The sequence below is a fragment of the Fukomys damarensis genome, unplaced genomic scaffold, assembly GCF_012274545.1.
Source record: "Fukomys damarensis isolate Sample0158 unplaced genomic scaffold, DMR_v1.0_HiC HiC_scaffold_11, whole genome shotgun sequence".
Taxonomy (NCBI): Eukaryota; Metazoa; Chordata; class Mammalia; order Rodentia; family Bathyergidae; genus Fukomys; species Fukomys damarensis.
This window is the reverse complement of record NW_022900923.1, coordinates 28,046,346-28,070,950: the sequence shown is the minus strand read 5'-3', so window position 1 is coordinate 28,070,950 and position 24,605 is coordinate 28,046,346. Positions and strand designations below refer to the sequence as shown.

General features: G+C 35.0%; 1 protein-coding gene across 1 annotated transcript in view; it reads right to left on the bottom strand.

Moving 5' to 3' along the window:
• Hmcn1 (hemicentin 1) overlaps positions 1-24,605 on the bottom strand; it is a 419,231-nt gene that overhangs the window by 276,865 nt on the left and 117,761 nt on the right. The window contains exons 3-4 of the mRNA XM_010635433.2: positions 24,418-24,576; positions 22,468-22,590 (exon numbers count right to left, since the gene is read on the bottom strand). Of these exons, the coding sequence (XP_010633735.1) occupies positions 22,468-22,590; positions 24,418-24,576 (282 nt within the window). The remainder of the gene's footprint in view (positions 1-22,467; positions 22,591-24,417; positions 24,577-24,605) is intronic.

Genomic DNA, 24,605 nt, shown 5'->3' with positions numbered 1-24,605 from the left:
GAAAGAAAAAGGGAAAAAAAAAAAAAAAAAAAAAAAAAAAAAAAAAAAAAAAAAGTCCATGACATTGGGAAGAAAAAAGAGGAAACATATTTCAAAGATATCTTATATACTACATTAATGCACAGGCAGTGATTTAATGTAAGACATGAAAATGAAGGAAAACTTAGAGTGACTTATACTTCTAGATTGAGAAACAAAATCAATAATGACACTATTTAACTATGACCATAAATATTAAAGGAAAGTACGTTCAGGAGAAACCAGTTTACAAGGTCAATACTTTGGTATTTAAGAGTAAAAAGGTACACTAACACAACACAATATATATTTGAAATTTACACTTCAATGCCAAAATATACCTATTATAAATTACCATATTTTAAAAATATCTTTAAAATGAGAAAATTCTTACTATATAATATACGTACAAATTCAAATAGTGGATAAGTTTGTTAGTTTTAGATTCCTACACAACAGTTTGTAAACTTCTTGTTTCTTACTTTATATTGAAACAATCAGAAGAAACCATTTCTCTATAAACTATCTAATACAGTACAACTAAGATTCAGTTTGACCTAAGTACATTATTGAAGAATATGTTCTCAACACCCTTGTTTCTCTACTTAGTATAAACTAAGTGTATAATTTTATAATACATTTTATTTTTTAATTTGCATTGAAATCTATCATAACACCAATATGAGATATGTAAAAAAAAATGGAGAACAGACTTGTACAGAGCAAAATAAAGAATAACTATTATATTTACTGGAAGTAATCATCTTTAATATTTTGGCTTTTCCTTCCATATGTGTATGTGTGCTGTGTATACACGTATGTGCTGTGTGTTTTTATGCACAGACTTATACTACACATGTGGTTTTCCTCCTTTCTTATTTCAATACATATTTAATACTATGTACTCAGCTATTCAAAGGACATTGAGGAATGCAAAAGAAATTAGACAAAGTTCACATCCTGAAGCATATTAAATGAAACTGTGATAACATATTTAAGGTTGTGATTAAAGGACAAACTAAATTTAGCAATGTGTGAGTTATGAACTAAACAATGTCCAACCTACCACGGCAAAAGGCAAGCTCTAACACAGATACTCTTTACTCAGCAACAGTGTAAAAATGGTCTTACAAATGCTCATGCAATATGAGGTTCTTAATATGTGATCTATCATCTACTGGTTAGACTCAGCACTTTTGAGTTTCCAGACCACAAAATAAATAACTAAAAATTCTCATGGTGCTATAGATCTTTTGTGCCGATCTCTTGGTTCAGTTCCTAAGACACTGCTTTGTAATTGGACACTGTGAAGAAAAAAGAAAGTAAACCTTTCTTACTTCTGAAACAACAGATTTTTATTATAATTAACTGGACAGTCTGTTCAAAATTCTAGAGTTAAATATGTGTAAGCCCGCATCTTTTATTTGAGAGCAGTTAAAAAATATAGCTTTATGACTTAGTAAGAGACCAAATATCTTGGCCTAAACATGAGTGGGAAAGAGTACTGGCAAGAAAATGACCACAGTGTTTCTCTCAGTTATCATAAGGATAGGGAATTAGAATTATAGGACAACTGCCTAATACTTTAAACATACAAATCTTCTGGAGAATATGCAAAACCAACAAGAACTATTAGTTCATTAAAGACTTAATGTACAGATGTCAGACCACAGCTTTCACTTGAAAGATATACAAAGAGTGGGACTCAAACATTTGATTTCTAACTATTTGCCCCATAAACTCTGCTGATATTAACAAAAACTATAGGCAAAACTAATAAATGATATTAATCCTAAGTAATGACCAATGAAATATTAATTAAGTTATCCCAAGGAATTGGCATTATTAATTCTGTAACTAAAGTTAGGAAAGCCCAAATAGATATCTCTGGAGATAAAATGATCAATAGAATCTCACAAAGCCAAAACTGATTACAGCTAAATATCAAGAGAAAGATATCCCCAGAAAAAGCCCAGTATCAATTAAATACTCAAATGAGTAACAATAATAGGTTCAGTAATTATTTTCATGTGAATCCAATAGCTCAGTCTATTCCATAACTGTCAGCACATTCTGAAGAAAAATCAAAATGTTCTACTCGAGGTGATTTTTATCAATACAAAAAAATTAATGAAATAAAAGTAAAGTTTATTTTAACTAAATTAAAAATAAGGATATGATATACCAGAATAGCTAAAATAGAAAATACAAAGTGTTGGTCTAAACATGGAACAGCCAAGATTCTTACATTCTGCTAATGGGAGGGTATATTACAACAGCTTTGGAAAACTCAGGTAACATTTGCTAGAAGTGAACAAATAGCAGCCTACAATGCAGCATTCCCAGTCCTAGACACATACTGTGGAGAAGTTGGCACATATTCACAAGCACTCGCACGCACACGCACGCGCGCGCACGCACACACACACACACAAAACCAGCAGGGCCTGTAAGTGCAGAGAAGCAATATTGGCATATGATAAAAACTGAAAATTACTCAAATATACATCAAGAGAGGATGGAGAAACAGATTGAAGAACGTTCATAAGATGGAATACTATAAATACAAACAATCTACAAACCATACACAATGACATGGCTGCACCTCACTAACAATATTGTACAAAAGAAGCCAGATATGCAATACACATTATATGATATCATTTCCACAAAGGATAAAATTTGCCAAACTATCCTATGGTTTTCATTAACGAAAATCCTTGTGATGAGAAGGCTGTACAAAGGAAGATTTGTGAGATTTGGGTAATGTACTTTTCCTCAGTTTGAGTGCTGGTTATCCAGGATGCCAGGTTTTTAAAAATGTTTTAAACTTCATACTTATGTGTACTTTTCAGCAGTACATAATACTTCAATGAAAACTTTAAATTAAAAAGGAGTAATTCATAAAAGCACTTGTCTAAGTGTCTTTAGGTCATTTATTAAACAAAAATAAATTTCCCTAATTACATCTGAGGAGCTCAGCTATATGCCTCGCATTGTAGAGCTTTCATAAGATTAAGAAGAAAAGACTTCCATGATTGTAAAACTTACAACAATGCTGAGCAATACTCCAGACACTCAGAAAACCATTAGAAATAGTAAATAATATTTGGCACATTGAGATCCAGTTTTTCCAACACCATTTATTAAAGAGGCTATCTTTCCTCCACTGAAGATGGTCAGCTCCTTTGTCAAAGATGACGTAGCTGAGTACATCTGGATTTGTTTTTGTGTCTTCCAATCTATTCCACTGATCCGCAGATCTGTTTCTTTTCCAGTACCATGCTGTTTTTATCACAGTGGCTTTGTAGTATAGTTTCAAATTGGGAATTGTTGTACCCACTACCATGTCTCTGTTGCCGAGGATGGCAATTGCTATTTTAGGTCTCTTATGGTTCCAAATGAATTTTGTGGTTTTTTCTAGTTCTGTGAAACATAGTGTTGCAAATTCAAGTGGCAATTCATTGAATCTGTATAGCAGTTTCACTATGTTGATTCTTCCTACCCAGGAGCAGGGGATATCTTTCCATTTTCTTATATCCTCTTCGATATATTTCACCATGCACTAGATTAAAATCCAAGTGGATTAAAGATCTAAATATTAAAACAAAAACACTAAATTTGCCTGAAGATAAATTAGGCAGAACTCTTGAAGACATTGGCATAGGAAAAGATTTTATGAACAAATCCTCAGGAGCATGGGAACTAGCAGAAAGAATCAACAAATGGGATCTCATCTTATTAAAAAGCTTCTGCACTGCAAAAGAAACCAAAGACAGAACTAAGAGACGACCTACAATGTGGGAAAAAATTTTTACCATCTGCTCCTCAGACAAAAGACTATTATCTAGAATATATAAAGAATTTAAAACAACCAAGCCCCCAAATATAAAGACCTGATTCAAAAATGGGCATCTGAAATGAACAGACATTTCTCAGACAAAGAAGTCAAAGCAGCAAGTAAATACATGAAAAAATGTTCCACCTCACTGGTCATTCGAGAGATGCAGATGAAAACAACACTGAGATTCCACCTCAGCCCACAAAGAATGGCTGCTATCAAGAAATCAACCAATAACAAATGTTGGCGCAGTTGTGGGGAAAAAGGAACCCTTCTCCATTGTTGGTGGGAGTGCAGAGTGGTGCAACCACTATGGAAATCAATATGGAGATACCTCAAAGAGCTGGGACTAGAGGTTCTATTTGACCCAGCCATCCCTCTGTTGGGTATCTTTCCAAAAGAAATAAAAGAATCATATCACAAAGATATATGCGCACATATGTTTATAGCATCACAGTTGGTAATAGCTAAAACTTGGAAACAGACCATTTGCCCATCAGCTGGAAACTGGATAAAGAAGATGTGGTTTTTCTATAAAATGCAATATTACTCAGCCATAAAGAATGAGAAATTAGACTCATTCATAGGAAAATGGATACATATTGAGGATATACTCCTAAGTGAAATAAATAAGTCACATGTGTAAATACTGAATAGTTTCTCTGGTGTGAATAAACTATAATAGTACATAAGATCCTGATGATATAATGGACAATGTGAAGTAGGAAGAAAGGGGCTAAAGGTGTAGGTAAAGTGGGCAGGGTAGGGGAAAGCTAACAAGGGAAAAGAAAAAAATATGAGAAAATGAAGAAATGGAAATGAAGTGTTTGTAAAGGGGGAGGGGGGAGGGGTGCAGGGAGGGCAGGGACAAGGGGAAAAAATGAGAACCAAGACCTGTCATGTAAAGAAAGGTACAAGACCCCAATAATGAAGGGCCAGGGATTTAGCTCAGCGGTTCGGAGGCCTGCCTTGCAAGCGCAACCTGAGTTCAATCCCCGGTACCTACCCCCCTAAAAAAGATCCCAATAATGAATGTAACTGTACTGTATATCTAAAATATACCAATAAACTCAATGAGGAAAATGAATAAATGTCAGTTTAAAAAAAGAAATAGTAAATAATAATATATATGCTCATGTTTCAACTCTTAAAATAACCACAAATTTTAAAATGTACCATTATTTTATGTGCCAATTAGAAAAGAATATTTCAATCAATCCCACATGCCATTGATTGTAAAATAAATTTTGTTTAAGGGACATTAAAGTGTTAAAAAATGCTTAAACTGTAGCTCAGTGCAAAGGCCCTGGCTTCAGTATTCAGTACCCCACCCCCAAAAGTATCTCTTAGAACGGATAAATCAATGATTCAGAAAGGATAGCAACTGCTACAGTCAGAGGAGCAAGGTGTCCTCGCACTACATGTACTCTGGGAAGAATTCATATGTTATGTGGGGCAGGAGATCATCCTCACAGTTGGAAAGAAAGGAGCTAGAAGCTGGGAGGTGAGGTTATTTCTGGTTAAGGCAGTTGTAGAAGCAGAAAGACAGAGGAAGCAACATATCCTACACTGTGTGGAGTCAGCTAGGAGAAAGCCTAATTAGTGTGGGGAAAAGAGAATTAGGAAATAGCTGGAGAGATACTTCGATGGCAAGGTGAGGCCAGATTATTATAGAGCAGTTAGAATTTCAACAGAAACAATTTGGACAGCACTCAACTGGCAGTCAGGGTCGTTTCTCAGGAGGCACAGCATGATGGAAGTGATATTTGAGGAAGTTTATCTTGCTGGCTGGAAGGGGAAGGCTGGAAGTAGGGAAGAAAATATTGCAGAAATACAGAAATGAAGTGATGAAGACCAGGCTAGAGACAGACATCAGCAGTGCATTAAATAAAGTTTTCCATAATATATCTTTGTGATACATTCAATAGATAAAGCTAAAATTGATTTAATAACCGCAGCTTCCATAAAGAAACTGTATGCTCCTTTTTATTTACAGTTGGAAATTTGAACATATTTTTAATATTTAAATATTTCTGTGAAAGTTACATGTGAATAAATATCCTCAATTTTTTCAAAAAAATTTATTCTACCTTATCTTCAAGTTTCTTGAGACATAAATTTTATAAACACCTCACTAAAGAATCTCTTGGGTATTTATCAACTTAACTATGAATGTTGGGTGTTGCTTTTATTTCAATGATGTATGGTTATGAGTCACTGAGCATGTATGTAATTGGGTTTCTATCTCTCCGTCTCCCTTTCCCACTCTTTTCCCTCTCCCTCTCCCTCTCCCTCTGACCTTCTCTCCTCAGACCCTTAAACACTTAAATTCCTTATACTAATTAACATTAAATATTATAATGCTTGGGAAAGTGCATTTCCCAATTAAAGGGGCAAAACTTTATGATGTTTTTACCCTTGATTTATGCAAATGTTAATTATCTACCTTCAAGCAAAATCTTAGGGACAAGTAAGAATTTAGACATTTCTTAATTTTAAAAGGTAGATTTCTGACTAATGAATACTTATAGAATGGTTATAAAGGTATAAAGAGGCTACATTTAAATTAAACTTGGTATCACATGCACATTATGAAAAAACTCCCCTCATCTATAATACTACAGAAAGTATAGTATCACTGGCACAGCAAAAAAGAAAATTGGAATCTATTTTTCTTTTATGGATTGCAGAGTAGAAGACTAGCTATTGTCTTTCATTTATTCAGAGTAGAGAAAATTAAAGGCGATATAATTTGTCTAGCATTGAGAAATAGAATAACCCATTCATGCTAAATCTTTTAATCTATTATAATTATATATATACACTTGCATTTATGACTGTTAAAACAGAAATAAGTACATCATCTAAGTATTAACAGGTCTAATTTAGAAAACTGAATATGGGAATATAGTCTTACAATAGTGGTTGTGTAGTGCAATCACATGGGCAACTTAGGCAAAAGAAAACAAATACTTCGGGAAATTGGTAAAAATCTAAAAGAAATAAATTTTAATATAAAAACAATGTAAGTCAATAACTTTTAAATGGAATCTTGTTACCTTCTGTACTTTAATTATGTCTGTAACTCTCAACTGATATGGGTTAGAAACGCTTCTTGATAATTTTCAAAAACGACATAATCATGATCTTTTCAAAAAGCATAGTAATTGCCAGGGATTTAGCTCAGTGGTTTCGCTGCCTGTCTCCCAAGTGCAAGGGCCTGAGTTGATCACTGGCACCAAAACAAAACAAAACAAAAAGCATAGTAATTGAACATTAACAAAGAATACAAGTTGAAAGTGTTTAAGACAAACCCCTGCCTTCCTGTCCTCAATAGCTCACAACGTGACACTGTAACAGAAAACAGATAAAAAAAAGAGAACCCAAAGAAAGTAAATATTAAGTAAAGTAAGCACAGGATTTCCAGAAGCAGCTGCAAAGGAGGACTACTGTTCTCATTTTTGGAAATGGTCTCTCTCTCTCAGCCAAATTAAAAAACACATTTTTATCTCTTCATTTTAACAAAATATAAGAAAAGCTTATATTGTTTAAAAATTTGAAGCGCTGAAAATAAAATAAATAGTTATTTTTGATGGTTGAAGACCTGCGCTGGTGCTAACATTGGCATTAGAGAAAAGAACTAGAACATTCACAAAATATATTTCATTTATTTTGTCAATCTCAAAGCTAAATGTTATTTTTACCATTGTTTAGATTCTAATTTCTGAAGTGGGAAAAAATGACTTCTAAACTTATACTTTTACATAAATTAATTAAAAGAAAGTTCATGTTTTCAGTAAAAACCCATATCAATGCTGTGCAAAATGTTTTATTTTTTTTAAACTGGGCACTTTTATTACACCAGATTTTACACAGAAATAGACAGAAAAAAAGGTAAAATTAGAACTGTAGCTGGAGTGGAGCCCACCTTCTGCTACATTATCACCCACCACAAACAAACTTGGTGGAGCACAGGTTAAATTACTTAGACAAATAATGAAAGAAAAAATTGTAGCTATTAAAAAAAAAAAAACAGCTGATTCATTTCCTTAATATTGGTACAAGGACAATACATTAATTTTTCTTATTTTTCCACTAGGTAGGAGATAAGCTGAGAATACTCCCTTACTGTTTCATTACCATTGCTGCCTCTCACAGATGCACAATTCAACGCATGTCTGAAAAGTCTATGTGCTCAACGCAGTTAGCCAGGTGAGTTTACGTGCCCTTTCCAGTGACACTCATGTGCCAATCTTCAAAAACAAAAATAAATGTAAACTTTTCAGGAAAAGTTATTGAGTCTGGCAAAGCTTCAAGTATGAAATGAATAGCTTTCCACTCGGATGCTAGTCTTCTTTTTGTTTTTTGGGACAGGGTCTCACTATGTAGTTGAGACTGACCTGGAGCTCACTATGCAGCCCAGGCTGTTCTCGAACTCACAGCGATCCTCCTGCCTCAGCCTCCCAAGTGCTGGGATTACAGGTGTGCACCACTACTCCCGGCTTTCAGATGCTAGTCTTTTCAACATCTGTTTTGGAAATTTCCAAAAGAATAAGTTCTCTTATGGAATTCTGAACTTGTACTTCTAGGCTCCATCTAAAAGAGAAGTATTATGACTGAGTGGAATAAGAAAACATTCTAAAGAACTTATCCAAATATTTTTTGAAGCTGCAAAAATATTCAGAGTCAGTTTTGGGCAAGAGCACAAATTGGTTTTTATGTTATAAAAATCGGCTGTTTCTATCATGTTTACTTTGGAAAATAACTTCACTCTGTTTAATCTCCCAGACTGAATTCATAAATGGCATTTGTCTAAATAAATGTGTCCAATACAGTTCCACACTTCCAATAAGAATGGAGAAAACAAAATAAAATACCAGGAAGCCAGGAATCAGAACGTTTTTCCTACTGAAACAATTTCAAATTCAAGGCAAAACTTTAATTTCCAAAAGAAAATTTTAAAAATTAATCAAATTTATTAGAAAATCAAATTGATCCTTTGGTCTTTGCCTAGTCACAATTTTCTCAGTTTAGCATACTGTGTAAGGCAGTATTATCTCATACAAAAAAGAATAAAATGTTAGACATCGTTAGTTGACCCACTGACTTGCTCACTTCCAACAGATTATGTTAGTGCAGCTACCAAAAACTTCTTCCTTGTCATATAAACCTGTGTACCAAATGCCTAATAGCTGTGGTATCGCTATTTACATTTCTAAAGCTGCAGTCTTTGATATATTCTTCCTGATAGGAATATACAACCCCAAGCAGAGTAGAAACTGTATTTTATCAGCAGAAACAATCTTAGCAACTTAATCTGTGTGTATACAAAGAAGATATGGATGGATAGGCAGATTTAAATGAATTGAGAAACGGTCCAGAATTGGTGGCCAAGACTCCATTAAAGAAAGTCCCAGATCTTTAGAAGAAAAGAAAGAAAGAGAAAACTCTGAACTTGGATTCTATATCATGCTGTGACCTAGACTCAGCAACCCAACTACTGTAGTTGGGTACGAGCCTTCCTTGTGCAAAGTCAAACTATCAGCAAGACAATTCCTTTATTCCTCAATTTGTCATGGTTATTGCAATAACTGTGGTTATTATAACTAATAAATAGCAGTTTAACTCCAGATTCTCCTAATCCAAATAACAACTGCACTGCCCTATTTCAGTTCTTCTACTATTTATTGAGCAGATGTTAAATATCGAGATACTAAGTATGGATGGTCAGGGCAAGAGTGTTTTAAGAAACAGTCAAAAGTGTCACATTTTATAGGGGGAAAAAAAAAAGAACACCATAACAACAGTCACTGGAATAAATGACCACAGCAGCTCAACTTGGATAAGAGTTAAAGACGATAGAATGTGTACATATGAGAGGACAAAGGAAGCAATTACCTCTTTTCTGATGAAGAAAAGAAAGTCCTTACATAAAGAAGCAGCAATTCAGAAGGTGGACCTTGACTCATGATTTGGCTTTTAAACAGAAGAGACATGAACTCTCTCCTGGTACATACAAACCTGGTGTCTTAAGGCACCACTGTGCAAATTCGTCCTGTCATTCCCATAGCTCACAGCAAAAGTCTCTGTTATAAACCTGTTCCATTAGCATGGAGGTGCGTTTGATAATTTCTTTCACACTGGAAATGCCTTCACTATTTTTCTTTACTGTTCTTTATTTTGATGTAGCTCACTGGTGCTACACCTGCCAGGCAAGGTCAAGGTCCTAGGTTTGATCCCCAGTAGAGAAAATAATAATAATAATAATAATAATAATAATAATACACATTTAAACATTAAAAAACCAAATGAAAGATTATTAACATTATCTGTATTTGGGTAAAATTTTTCAACTTTTTCAAGAAACATGCATACACACCTCAAATAAATACATTAAATCTGCAATCTAATCTGATTTTAATAACCTTTACATCATAATTTAACTTATTGTCACAGTTTTAATCACCTGAATTAATAACTTTAATCAATGTATTTTATTACCACATTACTGAGTTAATTTGTTAATTTAATAAATATTACTTAAATAAATATGGTCAAATTCTCACTAGCTCTCAAACTCCCCCAGAAGACACTGACACTCAAATTGTAAAGTGTAGCCATCCCATGTATGCTTTACAAAAAAACCCAAATTTTAAAGTAAGTAAATTATCTGGGGTCTATCTAGAATTATAATTAAGAAATTGTGAAAGATTTTTTCTCTTTGTTATTCAATAACACCAATGCAATTTAAATTATATGGTATATGGCTTTAAGGGCATTTTTCTTCTGGTAGCTTTCTCAAGAAAGAAAAAAGTCACATACAATCGTATAATTTTTGTCACAAAGCAAAGTCATAACCAAAATGTTACAAGTCGTCTCTTAAAAGTTGTTCATACCATCAATTAAAAGATTTTGCTTTCATAAATCTATTGCAAGTTAATTCATTCTAGGAATGCAGAGGAGCCTGGAAAGTACATGAAGCATAGATTATATCTTAAATCATAAGGAAAATTTTAAAATAAAACTTTCCTTATTTTGACTCCCTATCACTTTTGTATCCATTTTGCTGTTGAAAAATAAGTAGCAATAATTTGAATATTCTGGCTGAATATTTTTATCTATATTGAGGCAAGAGAAAACAATGAGAAATTATTACATGATTGTTATTTCTTGGCATTTTCAACTTAATATCTTTAAGAAACTGCTTACATCTTATTAGATAAGCGTGTTTTCAAAGTTGTTCATTCAAATAATGGAGAACTACTGAAAAATAAGATCCGGAGTTTTCTTCATTCTTTGTATATGAAATCCTTTAACTTGCTTTTTACTTATTTCTTGTAACAGGAATCAAACTCAGGACCTTGTGCATGCCATGCAGGCGGGGTGCCTCTGGGCTGCAACCCCAGCCTTAATTTCCTTTGTAAAAAATGATATTCTCATGTTCCCCCCCCAAAATTTCAAGCTATGTTTAACTGATAGAATTACTTCAGTCAAAGATACTGTCTTTTCCTTCTATCTTAAAATAATATTCATCTACTGTGTTTAGTGAGAAACTTATAATCTTTTCTTTCATTTGCATAGTAATTATATAATGAGGTTCCTTGGTAGGTAGTGAAGAAAAGCAAATTAGAAAATTGTAAAAGCTCCTCTATCTCTGGAGACTAACGAGAGCCAATTACCTTTGCCCAAATTATTCAGTTATCATTAAAGCAAAAATGTTAGCATGTTTTCCCTCAACTGCATAAACATAAAAGCAGTAGGCACATTTTGTTCTGAAGAAAAGATGGAATAAGCAGACTTCAATTTTTTTCTTCTTCCTGTGATATACAAAATTGTCCTTTCATTTCCAAAGTCACAAATCCCTTGGTGGTGGAGGGGGGAACCTATGGATCTAGATATTTCAGACAGTTTGAGTTTATGAAGAGAGAGCCTCCAAAATCCAGCTTTTCAAAATTCAAAGATAAGTCTCTTTTAAAATATTTTGGACTCATGATCTCAATTTTTACACACATCTTTTTAGCTCCTAGATTAGAAAACTGAAATAGGGCTGGGGATTTAGCTCAGTGGTTCGGTGGCCTGCCTGGCAAGGCCAAGGACCCGAGTTCAATTCCTGGTACCAAAAAAAAAAAAAAAAAAAAAAAAAAAAAAAAAAAATATACTTGCTTTCTTAATGATTAGAAATCTTCATAAAATAAAAGGACAATATTTTTTAAACATCAGGCATATACCCTATTAAAAGTGACAGGTCTTTCATTTTAATCACATCCTTTAAGACCAGATATGCTCTGATGCACTCTATATATTTCTCTGATATACAGAGAAAAGAAATGCTTCTTATAGACCTGTGCTTTCTCTAAACAAAAAGCTTTAAAAGGAACCTTCTGAAACTTGATGAATAAAAATATGAAATAAAATATCCAAATTGTTATAGCTCTGTAAAGCTGGCTCTTTCAATTTTTATTTGTCTCAACTGACTTTCTTCAAGTTCTCTTGTGTTTCTTTACAGTTCCTTGTAGATTAACCCTTCAACAGCTCATGGCCAGTGATTTCACTAGTGAATCAGTTTTAAAATTTTATTTATTTTTATTGAGTTTATTGGTACATTCTAGGTATACAGTACAGTTCCATTCATTACTGGGATCTTGTACCTTTACATGACAGGTCTTGGTTCTCATTTTTTCCCCTTGTCCCTGCCCTCCCTTCACCCCCTCCTCCCCTCCCCATTTACAAACACTTTAATTCCGTTTTTCATTTTCTCACATTTTTTTTTCTTTTCCCTTATTCCCCTTCCCATACCCTTCCCACTTTCCAAGTGTACCATGCCATATGCACGCTTCAAATGTCATCACAAAGTATTGTTCACGTGCCTATAGATGATGAATAACTTTTTAAACAATAAATTAATGATTTTTGTTTTACCTAAACAAGTGGAAACACAAAGTATGCAGGGCTTCATTTAACCATATCACTGGCCAATAAAGCACTCCCAGATACAGGGTGAAGAAGTAACTATGTGGCTGGAACATTAGCATTCCTAGCACACAATCTGAGAATAACACGTCAATCTTAGCACAATAACAGAAAAAAAAAGCATTCCACTAGCACTAAGGTGCATGTCTCTAAATGTGGAGACATCCATATTATTTTAACAGATGAGCTCAGAGCTTTCCACTTCATTTTTGACATTTAATTAGGTGAATTCATGCCTGGAAACATTTATACATTGTTTCCATCCTGTTGCTTTCTAGAATATTATAGTTGTCTCTGATACATTTCAGAGGAAGCACCCATTTCTACTTATTCTTAAGGTCAGCAGTAAGGTTATGTTTTGAAATAACGTCTGGAGTGAAACTCAGAATAGGGAAAAATGGCAGATATCTCAGTTCACATCACTAATTGTTCAAAACCCTGAACAGTTCTCATGCAGGGAGTGCTGCAGCTGAATTCTACTCATAATCTAGGAAAGGTCTATATTGACTTCATATGACAGCAAAGTTTATAGTTTCTCTAATATCAGCACTGAACCCAAGGTAAATAAGTATAAAAATACAAGAGCAACGAGGTCAGTAATCTCTCATGTGTGAGGCTTTCTGTTTCAAGGTTGATGGGCTTTTCAGATTGGCACTTCAATTTTTCCACGTTAGTCATTTCCTCTGAAATACCTAGTGTGTTCAACTCTCCTCTTCCCTTTGGTTAATTCTTCAATGGAAAAAATAAAGATGATTTCTTCATCATAGGGTCACAGTCTTATCACAGATATAAGAGAGGATTCCATCATCCCTAAGCAGACCACGGGCCTGTCCTCAGCTCAGCTCCAAGAAACTCCTGAAGCCCAAGTCACCCCCTTTATCAACCAGGCTGAGCAACCAGAGCCTCTGTCCACTCTCCTCTCCTCTAGGGGAATGGGATGCATTCTCCCCAGGTTTCTCCAACCACTACTTCAAAAACATACAGTGAGTACTACTCAGCCATAAGGAGAGAACTTAGAGACATTTATAGCTAAATGGATGCACATTGAGGGCATACTCTTCAGTGAAATAAATAGGACACACTTGGGTAAACACAAAATAGTTGTGAGGAACTGAAAGTGTAAATAAGGATTAAAATGACTAACTGATAATGCGAAATAGGAAGAAAAGGCACTAAGGGGTAGGAGAAGTGGGAGGGGTAGGAAAAAGGAAAAAATATGAGATAAAAAATAAATGGAAAGAAAGCTTTTGCAAATAGGCAGGGGAATGGGGGAAAAATAAGAACCAAGATACATCATGTAAAGGTACAAGATCCCAAAGATAAATGTAAATGTACTGTATGCCTAAAATATACCAATAAAGGAATTTAAGAGAAAAAAAAAAAAGCTTACAGTGGGCATTAAAGGAATACCCTCAACATAATGCCTAGCACACAATAAGCATTCCAAGTGTTGATTATTATTGATGTTATTATTATTCCCCAAATAAGCAATTAAGTTCTTTCAAATCACAGTTAGGAATAAACAGTTTAAAAGACAATGAAAAATAAGAAAACTTGACAGCGTAATTGTAAAACTTCAAGATTCTTATAATATTCCTAATTGCTCTGACTCCATCCCACTCTCCCACAACCAAACTGATCTGCGAAAGTGGAGCTCACCAAAATACCTGTGTCCTGAGTGCTCTAAAACACTCTCCCATCCCCCGCCTCTTACAATCTATCGAAAGCAAAGATGACCTCTTTGACAATGGGGAAATTCATCCTTAAGGACTTCCAAAAAGGCAATTGCCATTTTCCTAGGAATCTATTCTTTCTAATCTAAGTATTTCTCACACTCTTCCATCTTCATAATAGCAGTGCAAGGTCATTAACACCATGTTCACACGAAAACACGTAGCCTCAGAGAAGTTGCAAAGCTGTTTCACAGAGTTGTTCAAATAGCTGAAGGCAGAGAAGTAATTTCTGACTGTAAAGCCCCAGAGATCCCTATTATAGCATGCTGCTTTTGGCCATCTCTTCACAGAAGGAACTTAATATACACTTCTTTGTTTGAGGCAATATTGTAAACAAAAAGGTTAACAGACTATTTTGACTAGAATTTATCACTAAATAAAAAATAATAGCAGTTAATATTTATTGATATTCCCTAAACCCAACAACCCTGAGAGGTACGTGCTATTATTCTCCCATTTTACAGATAAGGAAACTAAGACAAAGGAAGATTATGTAATTTGTCTAAGGTCATATTTCTGGGACATGAGCACAGTCCCAGAGCCTGCAGTCTTATCTACTACATAATAATGTTTGTGCTAAAGTTTTGCTTTGCACCTCCAGATGCACAGTCTCTCCTTTTCCATTTTGTGTGCTCTGTCCCCTGGAATGCTGATCTTCAGTGACTGCCTCAGAAGGGCCCCTTGGCTTTCATTTAGATTTGGGGAAACTGAAGGAGGAGCAGAAGGGGCTGGGTGACTGTTCCCCTGACTCCATCCCTGCAGTGTTTTAGTTTGTCTGTCTGAGGCCACAGGCTGTGATGAGCCCACACTCAGCCTGGGTTTCACCATATATTAACAGTACAAGCTCTCTCCTCTTCCCCCTCAGACAGAGGGGGAATGTAGGTCAGCACCACTTGGCTAGATTCATGTTGCTTTGCCATCTCCTGTGAACTGCCCTTACCCCTAACTTTGGCAAATTGTCACTTATTAAAAGCTCTTTTGCCCCAAAGATAGCTATTTCTTTTCTGCTGGGATGATTACCGATACCTTGTCTCTGCAATAAATAACCTCTCCTGAACATTAACATTTAGAAATGGGAAAAACCCATCAGGCTGGGATGTTCAGGGAGAGATTTTACAGGGAAATGAAGATATTAAGAGGACATGAGTTGGGAGAGCTGAGGGAAACTCATGACAAGTGAGCTATCTAAGGAACACTACATCGTATTGTGTCCGCTTCACTCACAAAAGGATATTTTGTATCTCTATCTTTGAGACTTCCAATTTAGACTTTTCCTTTTATACCAAGGGAAGCATTAATAGCATGAACTGACAGTCAGCTTACAAATAAATGCAGAAGTATTACTGGTTTGGTTTTTATTCTGTCTTCAAAGACATTTTAAATATATCCCTGAGACGTGTTTTAACCTGTGTTTCCACAATGCAATGCCATACAGTGATTTACAGTCCACTGATATTCAGCCAAATAATTTCTTCATTGTGATTTTCTTTTTATGCTAATGAGAGATGAAAGGTACCTAGATCCTCGCCTCAATTCTTGTTTTAAAAAAAACTAACAAAAAAATTCAATGTAACTACGAGAGTTGACACAAAATACACCCTAATAGGTAGGAAATTGAAGAACAAGGTTAAGAGGGTAAAATAAAATACAGTATCCTGAATATATGAAAAGAAATAATACCTGAAAGATGTATTTTAAAAAGAAAGAATACATGAAAAAATTCTCCTATGAAAACTGTAAAGACTAAGTGCATATATGACTTCCCTGTAGTTGTGTCTATTAAATATGTTATCTTTCTTTAGAACATCTATTTTCCTTAGAATTTTTAGTATTTATATAATACAAGTTTAGAACAATAATGAAAGAGAAATAACTAAATCATATACCAAATATTTTTCAAATCTATTTTTAACACTGTCACAATGCTTCCTGTTAACAAATCCTCTTCACGATGGTGGCTTTGGTGGCTTTCTTTAAGGAACATACTGACTTATATAGTTCCAGTAAGCGTTCACAAGATCTTTCTTCATGAATAGGGAAAAGAGAACTACCCAATTTTTCCTGGATTCTTCTATTCAAGTTTATATCCCAGCAGCATCTAGCCATCCGATTTCTAACAACATGGTGCCACAATTCCTTCACTTTAAAATCAAAGTAGCAGCCAGGTGTTTAGCTCAGTGGTTCCAGTGCCTGCCTCACAAGCTCAAGGATCTGAGTTCAATCTCCGGTACAAAAAAAAAAAAAAAAAAAATTGAAAGTAACAATGCGACTAAGGCTCTGATGATACTAATTAATGTATACTGAGCTCTTACCCTATGCCAGACCTTGTGTAGAAAAATCTCATTTAATGTTATAGTCAGTTTCCGCAGTGGAAATACTATTATCTCCACTAACAAGAAAACAGAGCTCACAGAGCACATGACACAAACAAATACAGGACTTATGTCATCTAGGATTTATTTATCTTTATAAATTTTAGTTGGCCTGAATGAAAAAAATCACTTCCTTAACTCTACAGGCTTACCAATGAGACAGGTCTGAGGGTTGATTTGATTCGGACTGGATGTTCTTAGCTCTTCATTCTCCTTTCCACTTGTTTTATTCTTGGACTTGTATAAAGATGCCAGCTTCCGATCAGGGATTTAAAGCAGAGCAACATCTAGAAAAAGAATTCTTCCAAGACATTGCTAGCTAATTTGGCCTTGAGTCCCACTGGCAAATGTAAGATATCTTCCCCTGCACTCATTGTGAGGGGTATAGAATAGTCATGATTGACAGATAAACCACAGTTCATCCCTGTAACATCAAACTAAATTTTGTAAAAATGGGCTATTTTTTTCCAAGCAACTTTTAAAAGCACTAGGTGCTGGCCATGGGTTTTCTCACCTCTTCTCCAATACATTCCGCAGTGAGGCACCATATGCACTGAGCATGACACACTCTGCCAGTTCTAATACCCACCCGTCTCCCTCCAGTAGACGTCACCATCACTGCCATCCAGAACCTTACCAAACTCGAAGCTGGTGCTGTACTTGCTGATGCAAGAGAAAATGATGCCATTCTTCATTTATGTTCTACTTTGTGTTGGTATTTCTGAATATACCCCAGGGTCTTACAGAATTCCAGTTTAAAAATAACCTCTACCAGCAACTTTTCCACTATTAAATTTAAGCATAGTGTATGGATGCGACAAGAAACCCAGTTCCCTAGAACGCTGCATTCTTTCTCAATCCCTTGCCAGTTTTCCAAATTCTCTTTCAAACATTCATGTAAATTAGCTGCTAAGAAATCCCCTAATAATCTTTAAATCCTGACTATGCACTTCTAAGGCACTAAAGTGGACACAATGAGGACTAACCCATAACCCTGTCAAAACCTGTTTGTCCCAAAACCTGTTTCTCCTGAAACTTCTCTCAAGTCAAAGTAAACTTTAAGTTTTATATATCTCAATATGTTGATTGAAAATATTTTTATTCAATTGTTTCTCCTACAAATTTCCACTGTCCTATTAGTTTGATGTAATAAGTCCTCTTAAGCAATGAGAACTACTGAAGCACTTCATTCAAGGCACAAAGGGGTCTACTGTGAAATCATTAGGTATTGCATAAGTACAACGAATACAATAAAGATGAAATTTAAGTGGGGACAAATAATTAAATGAGCAAATAAGTGTTATAAAAATTAATGAAGCTGGGGATTTAGCTCAGCGGTTCTGTGGCCTGCCTTGCAAGCGCAAGGACCCGAGTTCAATCCCCGGTACCAAAAAAAAAAAAAAAAAAAAAGAATGAGACCAAGCAAAATAATAAAAAAAAGAAAAAAAGTAATCACAAAACCCTTAGACCTACTCAAAGGCTTCTCAAGAAAATACCAAGATTTTCTTATAAGATATAGATCTTAATATCAAATTTTGATAACGCTATAGTTCTTTAAATTACCAAATTGAAGTCAGGGTGAGACCTTGTCTCAAAATAAAATATAAAAAAACTCTGGGATGTAGCTCAGTGTGAAAACCCTGGGTTTAATCCCAAGTATCATGAAAGTAAGAACCAAGAACTGCAAAAAACTTCATTCAAAATCAGAATATACATTCTATTTGGCTGCATACAGGTCATTTTACAAAACACATACTAGCTCATAGAACATGCTTAAGTAAATGCGAAGGAATTGAAGTTATCCCCTGTACATTGTAATTAAACCTAGATAAATAGCATAAGAAACCACAAGAAATGCACAAACACATGGAAATTGAATAACACCCTGCTGAACAACCAATGGGTTACAGAAGAAATTAGACAGTTTCTTCAATTAAATGATAATGCCAATACAACATACAGGAATATGTGGGACACAATGAAAGCAAGTCTACAAGGGAAATTCATAGCAGTAAATGCCCATACTAGGAAAAAAGAGCGAGCTAGACAAAGAAGAGGAGAACAAAGCCAAGGCTCAAACAAGGGAGGAAATTATAAAGATCAGACCAGAAATTAATGCAATAGAGACTAAGAGAATGATACAAAAAAACAATGAATCAAAGAGTTGGTTTTTTGAAAGAATAAAATCGATAAACCCTTAACCAACCCCATCAAAAAAAGGACAGAAAAGGCTCAAATTCATGCAATTAGGAATGAAAAAGGTAAAGTCACAATAGATCCACCAGAAATCCAAAAGATCATCAATACCTACTTTGAAAAACTGTACTCTATAAAATTAAAATGAACAGAGGAAATGAACAGATTGCTAGATACATATGGATTTCCAAAGTTGAATGAAGAAGATATAAAAAACTCTAAACACCTCAACTACATTTGGTGAAATTGAAAATGGAATCAAAACATTACCAACAAAGAAAAACCCAGGTCCTCATGGCTTCACTGCTTAATTCTACAAGATATTTAGAGAAGAACTACTGCCACCACTCTTTAAACTCTTCAATGAAATTGAAAGAGAAGCAATACTTCCAAATTTATTTCTGGCAGCAAGTGTTACTTTGATTCCCAAACCAGGGAAAGATCCAACCAAAACAGAGAACTACAGGCCATTGTCCCCAATGAACACAGATTCAAACATCCTCAATAAAATACTGGCAAACAGAATACAGAAGATCATCAAGAAGATCATACACACTGACCAAGTTGGATTTATCCCGGAGATGCACAGATGGTTCAACATATGTAAATCAATAAATGTAATATACTATATTAACAAACTCAAGGACAAAAACCATAAATGATCTCAAAACATGTAGAAAAAGCATTTGATAAAATTCAGCAACCGTTCATGATAAAAAAAAAAATCCTGCAGAAAACTGGAATAGATGGTCTTTATCTCAGCCTGATAAAGGCTATTAATGAAAAACCAACAGCCAACATCATCCTAAATGGTCAAAAACTGAAAACCTTCATGTTAAAATCAGGAACAAGACAAAGATGTCCACTGTCACCACTCCTCTTCAATACAGCTCTGTAAACAACAGCCACAGCAATTAGACAAGAGAAAAGGAATCAAAATAGGAAAGGAAGAAGTTAAACTGTCATTATTTGCTGATGATATGATACTGTATATAGAAAACCCAAAAAAACTTCACCAAAAGACTTCTAGCCTTAATTGACAGATTCTGTAGAGTAGCTGGATACAAGGTAAATACTCAAAAAATCAATAGCCTTTTTTTTTTTTTTTTGTACCAGGGATTGAACTCGGGTCCCTGCTCTTGTGAGGCAGGCAGTAGAACCACTGAGCTAAATTCCCAGCCCTCAATAGCCTTTTTATACATAAATAACAGACTCACTGAGAGAGAAAATTAGGGAAACAATTCCTTTCACAATAGCATCCAAAAAAATAAAACATCTAGGAATCAATCTAACAAAGGAGACAAAAGACCTCTACACTGAAAACTACAGCACTCTGAAAACAAAGAGATCAAAGGGGATATAAAAAAATGGAAAGTCATCCCTTGCTCCTGGGTAGGAAGAACCAATATACTGAAAATGGCCATTATTTCAAAACTGTTATACAGATTCAATGCAATCCCAATTGAAATTCGAACAGTACATCTCACAGAACTTGAGAAAACAATACAAAAATTAATTTGGAACCAGAAGAGACCTAGAATAGCAAAAGCAATTCTAGGCAACAGAAACTTGGCAGTGGGTATTACAATCCCTGACTTCAAACTATACTATAAAGCCACTTTGATAAAAACAGCATGGCATTGGCAAGGAAACAGAATTGAGGATCAATAGAATAGATTAGAAGATGCAGAAACACTCCAGATGTACTCAGCTACCTCATCTTTGACAGAGGAGCCAACCATCCTCACTGGAGGAAAGATAGCCTCTTCAATAAACTGTGTTGGAATAACCGGCTTCCTACTTGCCAAAGATTAAAACTAGATCCCTATCTTTCACCATGCACTAAACTAAAATCCAAGTGCATCAAAGATCTAAATATCAAAACAAAAACACTAAACTTGATGGAAAATAAATTACATAGAGCTCTTGAAGATACTGGCATAGGAAAGACGATGAACAAATCCTCAGTAGCATGGGAACTAGCACAAAGAATCAACAACTGGGATCTCATCCTATTAAAAAGCTTCTGAAGTGCAAGAGAAACCACCAACAGAGCTAAAAGGCAACCTACAATGTGGAAAAAAAAATGTTTACCAGCTGCTCCTCAGACAAAGGACTATTATCTAAAATATATAAAGAACTCAAAACAACCAGCCCCCCCCAAATATAAAGACCCAATTCTACAATGGGCATCTGAAATGAACAGACATTTTTCAGACAAAGAAATAAAAGCAGCAAGTAAATATGTGAAAAAATGCTCCACATCACGGTCATTCGAGAGATGCAGATGAAAACAACACTGAGATTCCACCTCACCCCACAAAGAATGGCTGCTATCACGAAATCAACCAATAACAAATGTTGAAACCTTCTCCATTGTTGGTGGGAGTGAAGACTGGTTCAACCACTGTGGAAATCAATGTGGAGATACCTCAAACAACTAGGACTAGAGGTTCCATGACCCAGCTATCCCTCTGCTGGATATTTTTCCCAAAAGAATTAAAAGACTCATACCACAGTGATATATGCACACCCATATTTATAGCAGCACAGCTTGCAAAAGTTAAAACTTGGAAATAGCCTAAATGCCCATCAACTGGATACTGGATGAAGAAGATGTGTTTTTTCTATAAAATGGAGTACTACTCAGCCATAAAGAATGAGAAACTAGAGTCATTTATAGCTAAATGGATGCACATTAAAGCTATACTCTTTAAGTGAAATGAATAGGACACACAAGTAAATATTGAATAGTTTCTCTGGTGTGAAAAGCTAAAAGTATAAATAAGGTTCAAATAGTATAACTGATAGTGTGAAATAGGAAGAAAATGGCTAAAGGAGAAGGGGAAGTAGGAAAGGTAAGGGAAAGGAAATAAGGGAAAAGAAAATATGAAAAAAGGAAAAAATGGAAACAAAGTCTTTGTAAATAGAGAAGGGTGAAGGGGGTAAAGGGAGGGCAGGGGAATGAGGAAAAAACAAGAACCAAGATACATCATATAAAGGCATAAGATTCCAATGATGACTGTAACTGTATTGTTAGCCTTAAATCTACCAATAAACTTCATGGGAAAAAAATTTAATTCAAACTGAATGATTTTTAAACATATTTACATTAAAATTAAGTAATTTATTGCTGTAACATAATGCACCTAAAAAAAAATTAGATGAAGCTACTACTTTTCCACATTAGTTCAATGCTATTATTGACCCGCTTATAGACCAAGAATAAAACCTGTCGGTTACAACTGTTTTTGCAATCAAGCCTTCATAATTAGGAGGCCTCAGAGATCTTGGTAAAGTTGCTGGTAACAAAGTAGACTCACATTGTTGAACTGACCTCATTCACTTGTTTTTTATCCAGATGAAACACTTGACCAGAACTTGTAGCAGCAATTTCCTCATAGACTTTATATCCAATGTGGTTCCTGTCATCACAGTCTCCAGTCAGCACAAACACCACCTGTGATTTGTTTAATAAAAAGATAGTTTAATGGGTTTCCAAAAATCAACATATATTTATTGAGCATCTACCACGTATTAATATATAGACAAGGGGAATACGTGTATGTGTGTGTGTGTGTGTGTGTGTGTGTGTGTGTGTACGCACGCGTATACACACAAGTTATGCAAGTACTCTTTTGTGAGCATCTTTATGAGGTGTGATCAAAAATATAGTGAATGTTGCTACCAAGTACCATCCAATGGAAAGGCAGGTTCATAAAATTTAGTGTGTTCTGATCCACCTCATTCCCTAGATCTTCACACACAGTGAAACTTCTGGCTCTTTCCTAAAATCAAAATGACCATGAAAGATAAAGGTTTTGAATCAAATCAAGACATCAATGAAACCACAACAGTACAACTAAAGACATAAAAGAGGACCTTCAGAATTTCTTCCAAAACAAGTATGTCTGGAACAAGGGGACTTTTTTTGAGGGGATTAATGAAAATGTACCTTTTAATAAAATAAATTTTTATTTTAACACAGTATTTTTCAATCACACTTCATATATAACAATTTTTAACTGCATTCTGTTTAATAGTGAACCCATACAGCACCATAGTTATTTACATTTCAGAAATGTGGGCTCAAAACTATGAAAGTAAAAGTGACTGTGCTATATTACACAATGGCCTCAATTCTGCACCTCTCTTTGTCCATTCACTTTGCCAGGGGATTTTGAAATTCCCCTCGATAAAGCCATATGGTTTATTTTATCATCTGGACCTAAGCTTGGCCATATGATTTGCATTGACCAAAAGAATGAGATAAAAAAAAGTCTATATAGGGAAAGTGGGAAAGGTAGGGGAAATGGAATAAGGTAAAAGAAAAAAATATGAGAAAATGAAAAAATGGAAATAAAGTGTTTGTAAATGAGGAAGAGAGGAGTGGGTGAAGGAAGGGCAGGGACAAGGGGAAAAAATGAGAACCAAGACCCATCATGTAAAGGTACAGGATCCCAATAATGAATAACTGTACTGTATACGTAAAATGTACCAATAAACTCAATAAAAAGAAAAAAAATTCTATGAATTCCAAGGTTCAACTCAGAAGCCCCTGTGAATTTCCATTTGATCTGTAGTTTCTGCTATGCTCGTGAGAAAGGCATAACTAGAGGGTAAGAAACCTATGAAGTAAAACCAATATGCTTCAGAGACCATTTTACAGAAGCCAAAATGAGCCAGGGATTTAGCTCAGTGGTTCCACTGCCTGCTACACAAGTGCAAGTTCCTGAGTTCAATTCCTGGTACCAAAACAAAACAAAACAAAAAAGCCAAAATGAAATACTTCCAGACACCCAAGTAATCAAGCCTAGCCTAGATGAACTGAAACCTAATGACACATTAGATATAATAAAACTTGTTGTTATAAACCACTGAGTGTTACAAGAATATATTAAACAGCAATCGCTAACTCATAGAATGAATAACAGACATGGGCAAGATTCCACATAGGAGCACACATTGAAATATGGGTCTTTCTTTGGTAAACCTTTGCTTCTGATAGTTATGAAGAAAAGATGGCAAGAAGCATGTTGCTGAACTTTTATTCAATTCTTCTCTGTATTTAAAAAAAAACAAGGTCTTCATATGTGCTCCAGAAATATCATACACATATTTGTTTACATTAAATGACATACATATTTACAATAAATGGCATACATAAATGTGGACAGATAGTTCTAAAATAGATAGTGAGCACACATGAGTAGTAGTCAAAGAGGACAGGCAACCTCTCATGGGCTGTATTCAGACAGAGGTGTCGGCTTGCTTAACGCCTACTCACTTGGGACTGCTTCTGCTGGATGAGCTGCAGCACCTCCTGGGCAAGCCGGTAATCCTTAGACCGTGCATCAGTGAAAACATAGATGAAAGAACCAGGAAGAGAAATTTCCAAGGCAATTTTAATAGCTCCAATACTCATTTCTGGACAATCACCACCACCCTGTTAAGCAGAAACAAAAATGCATTATT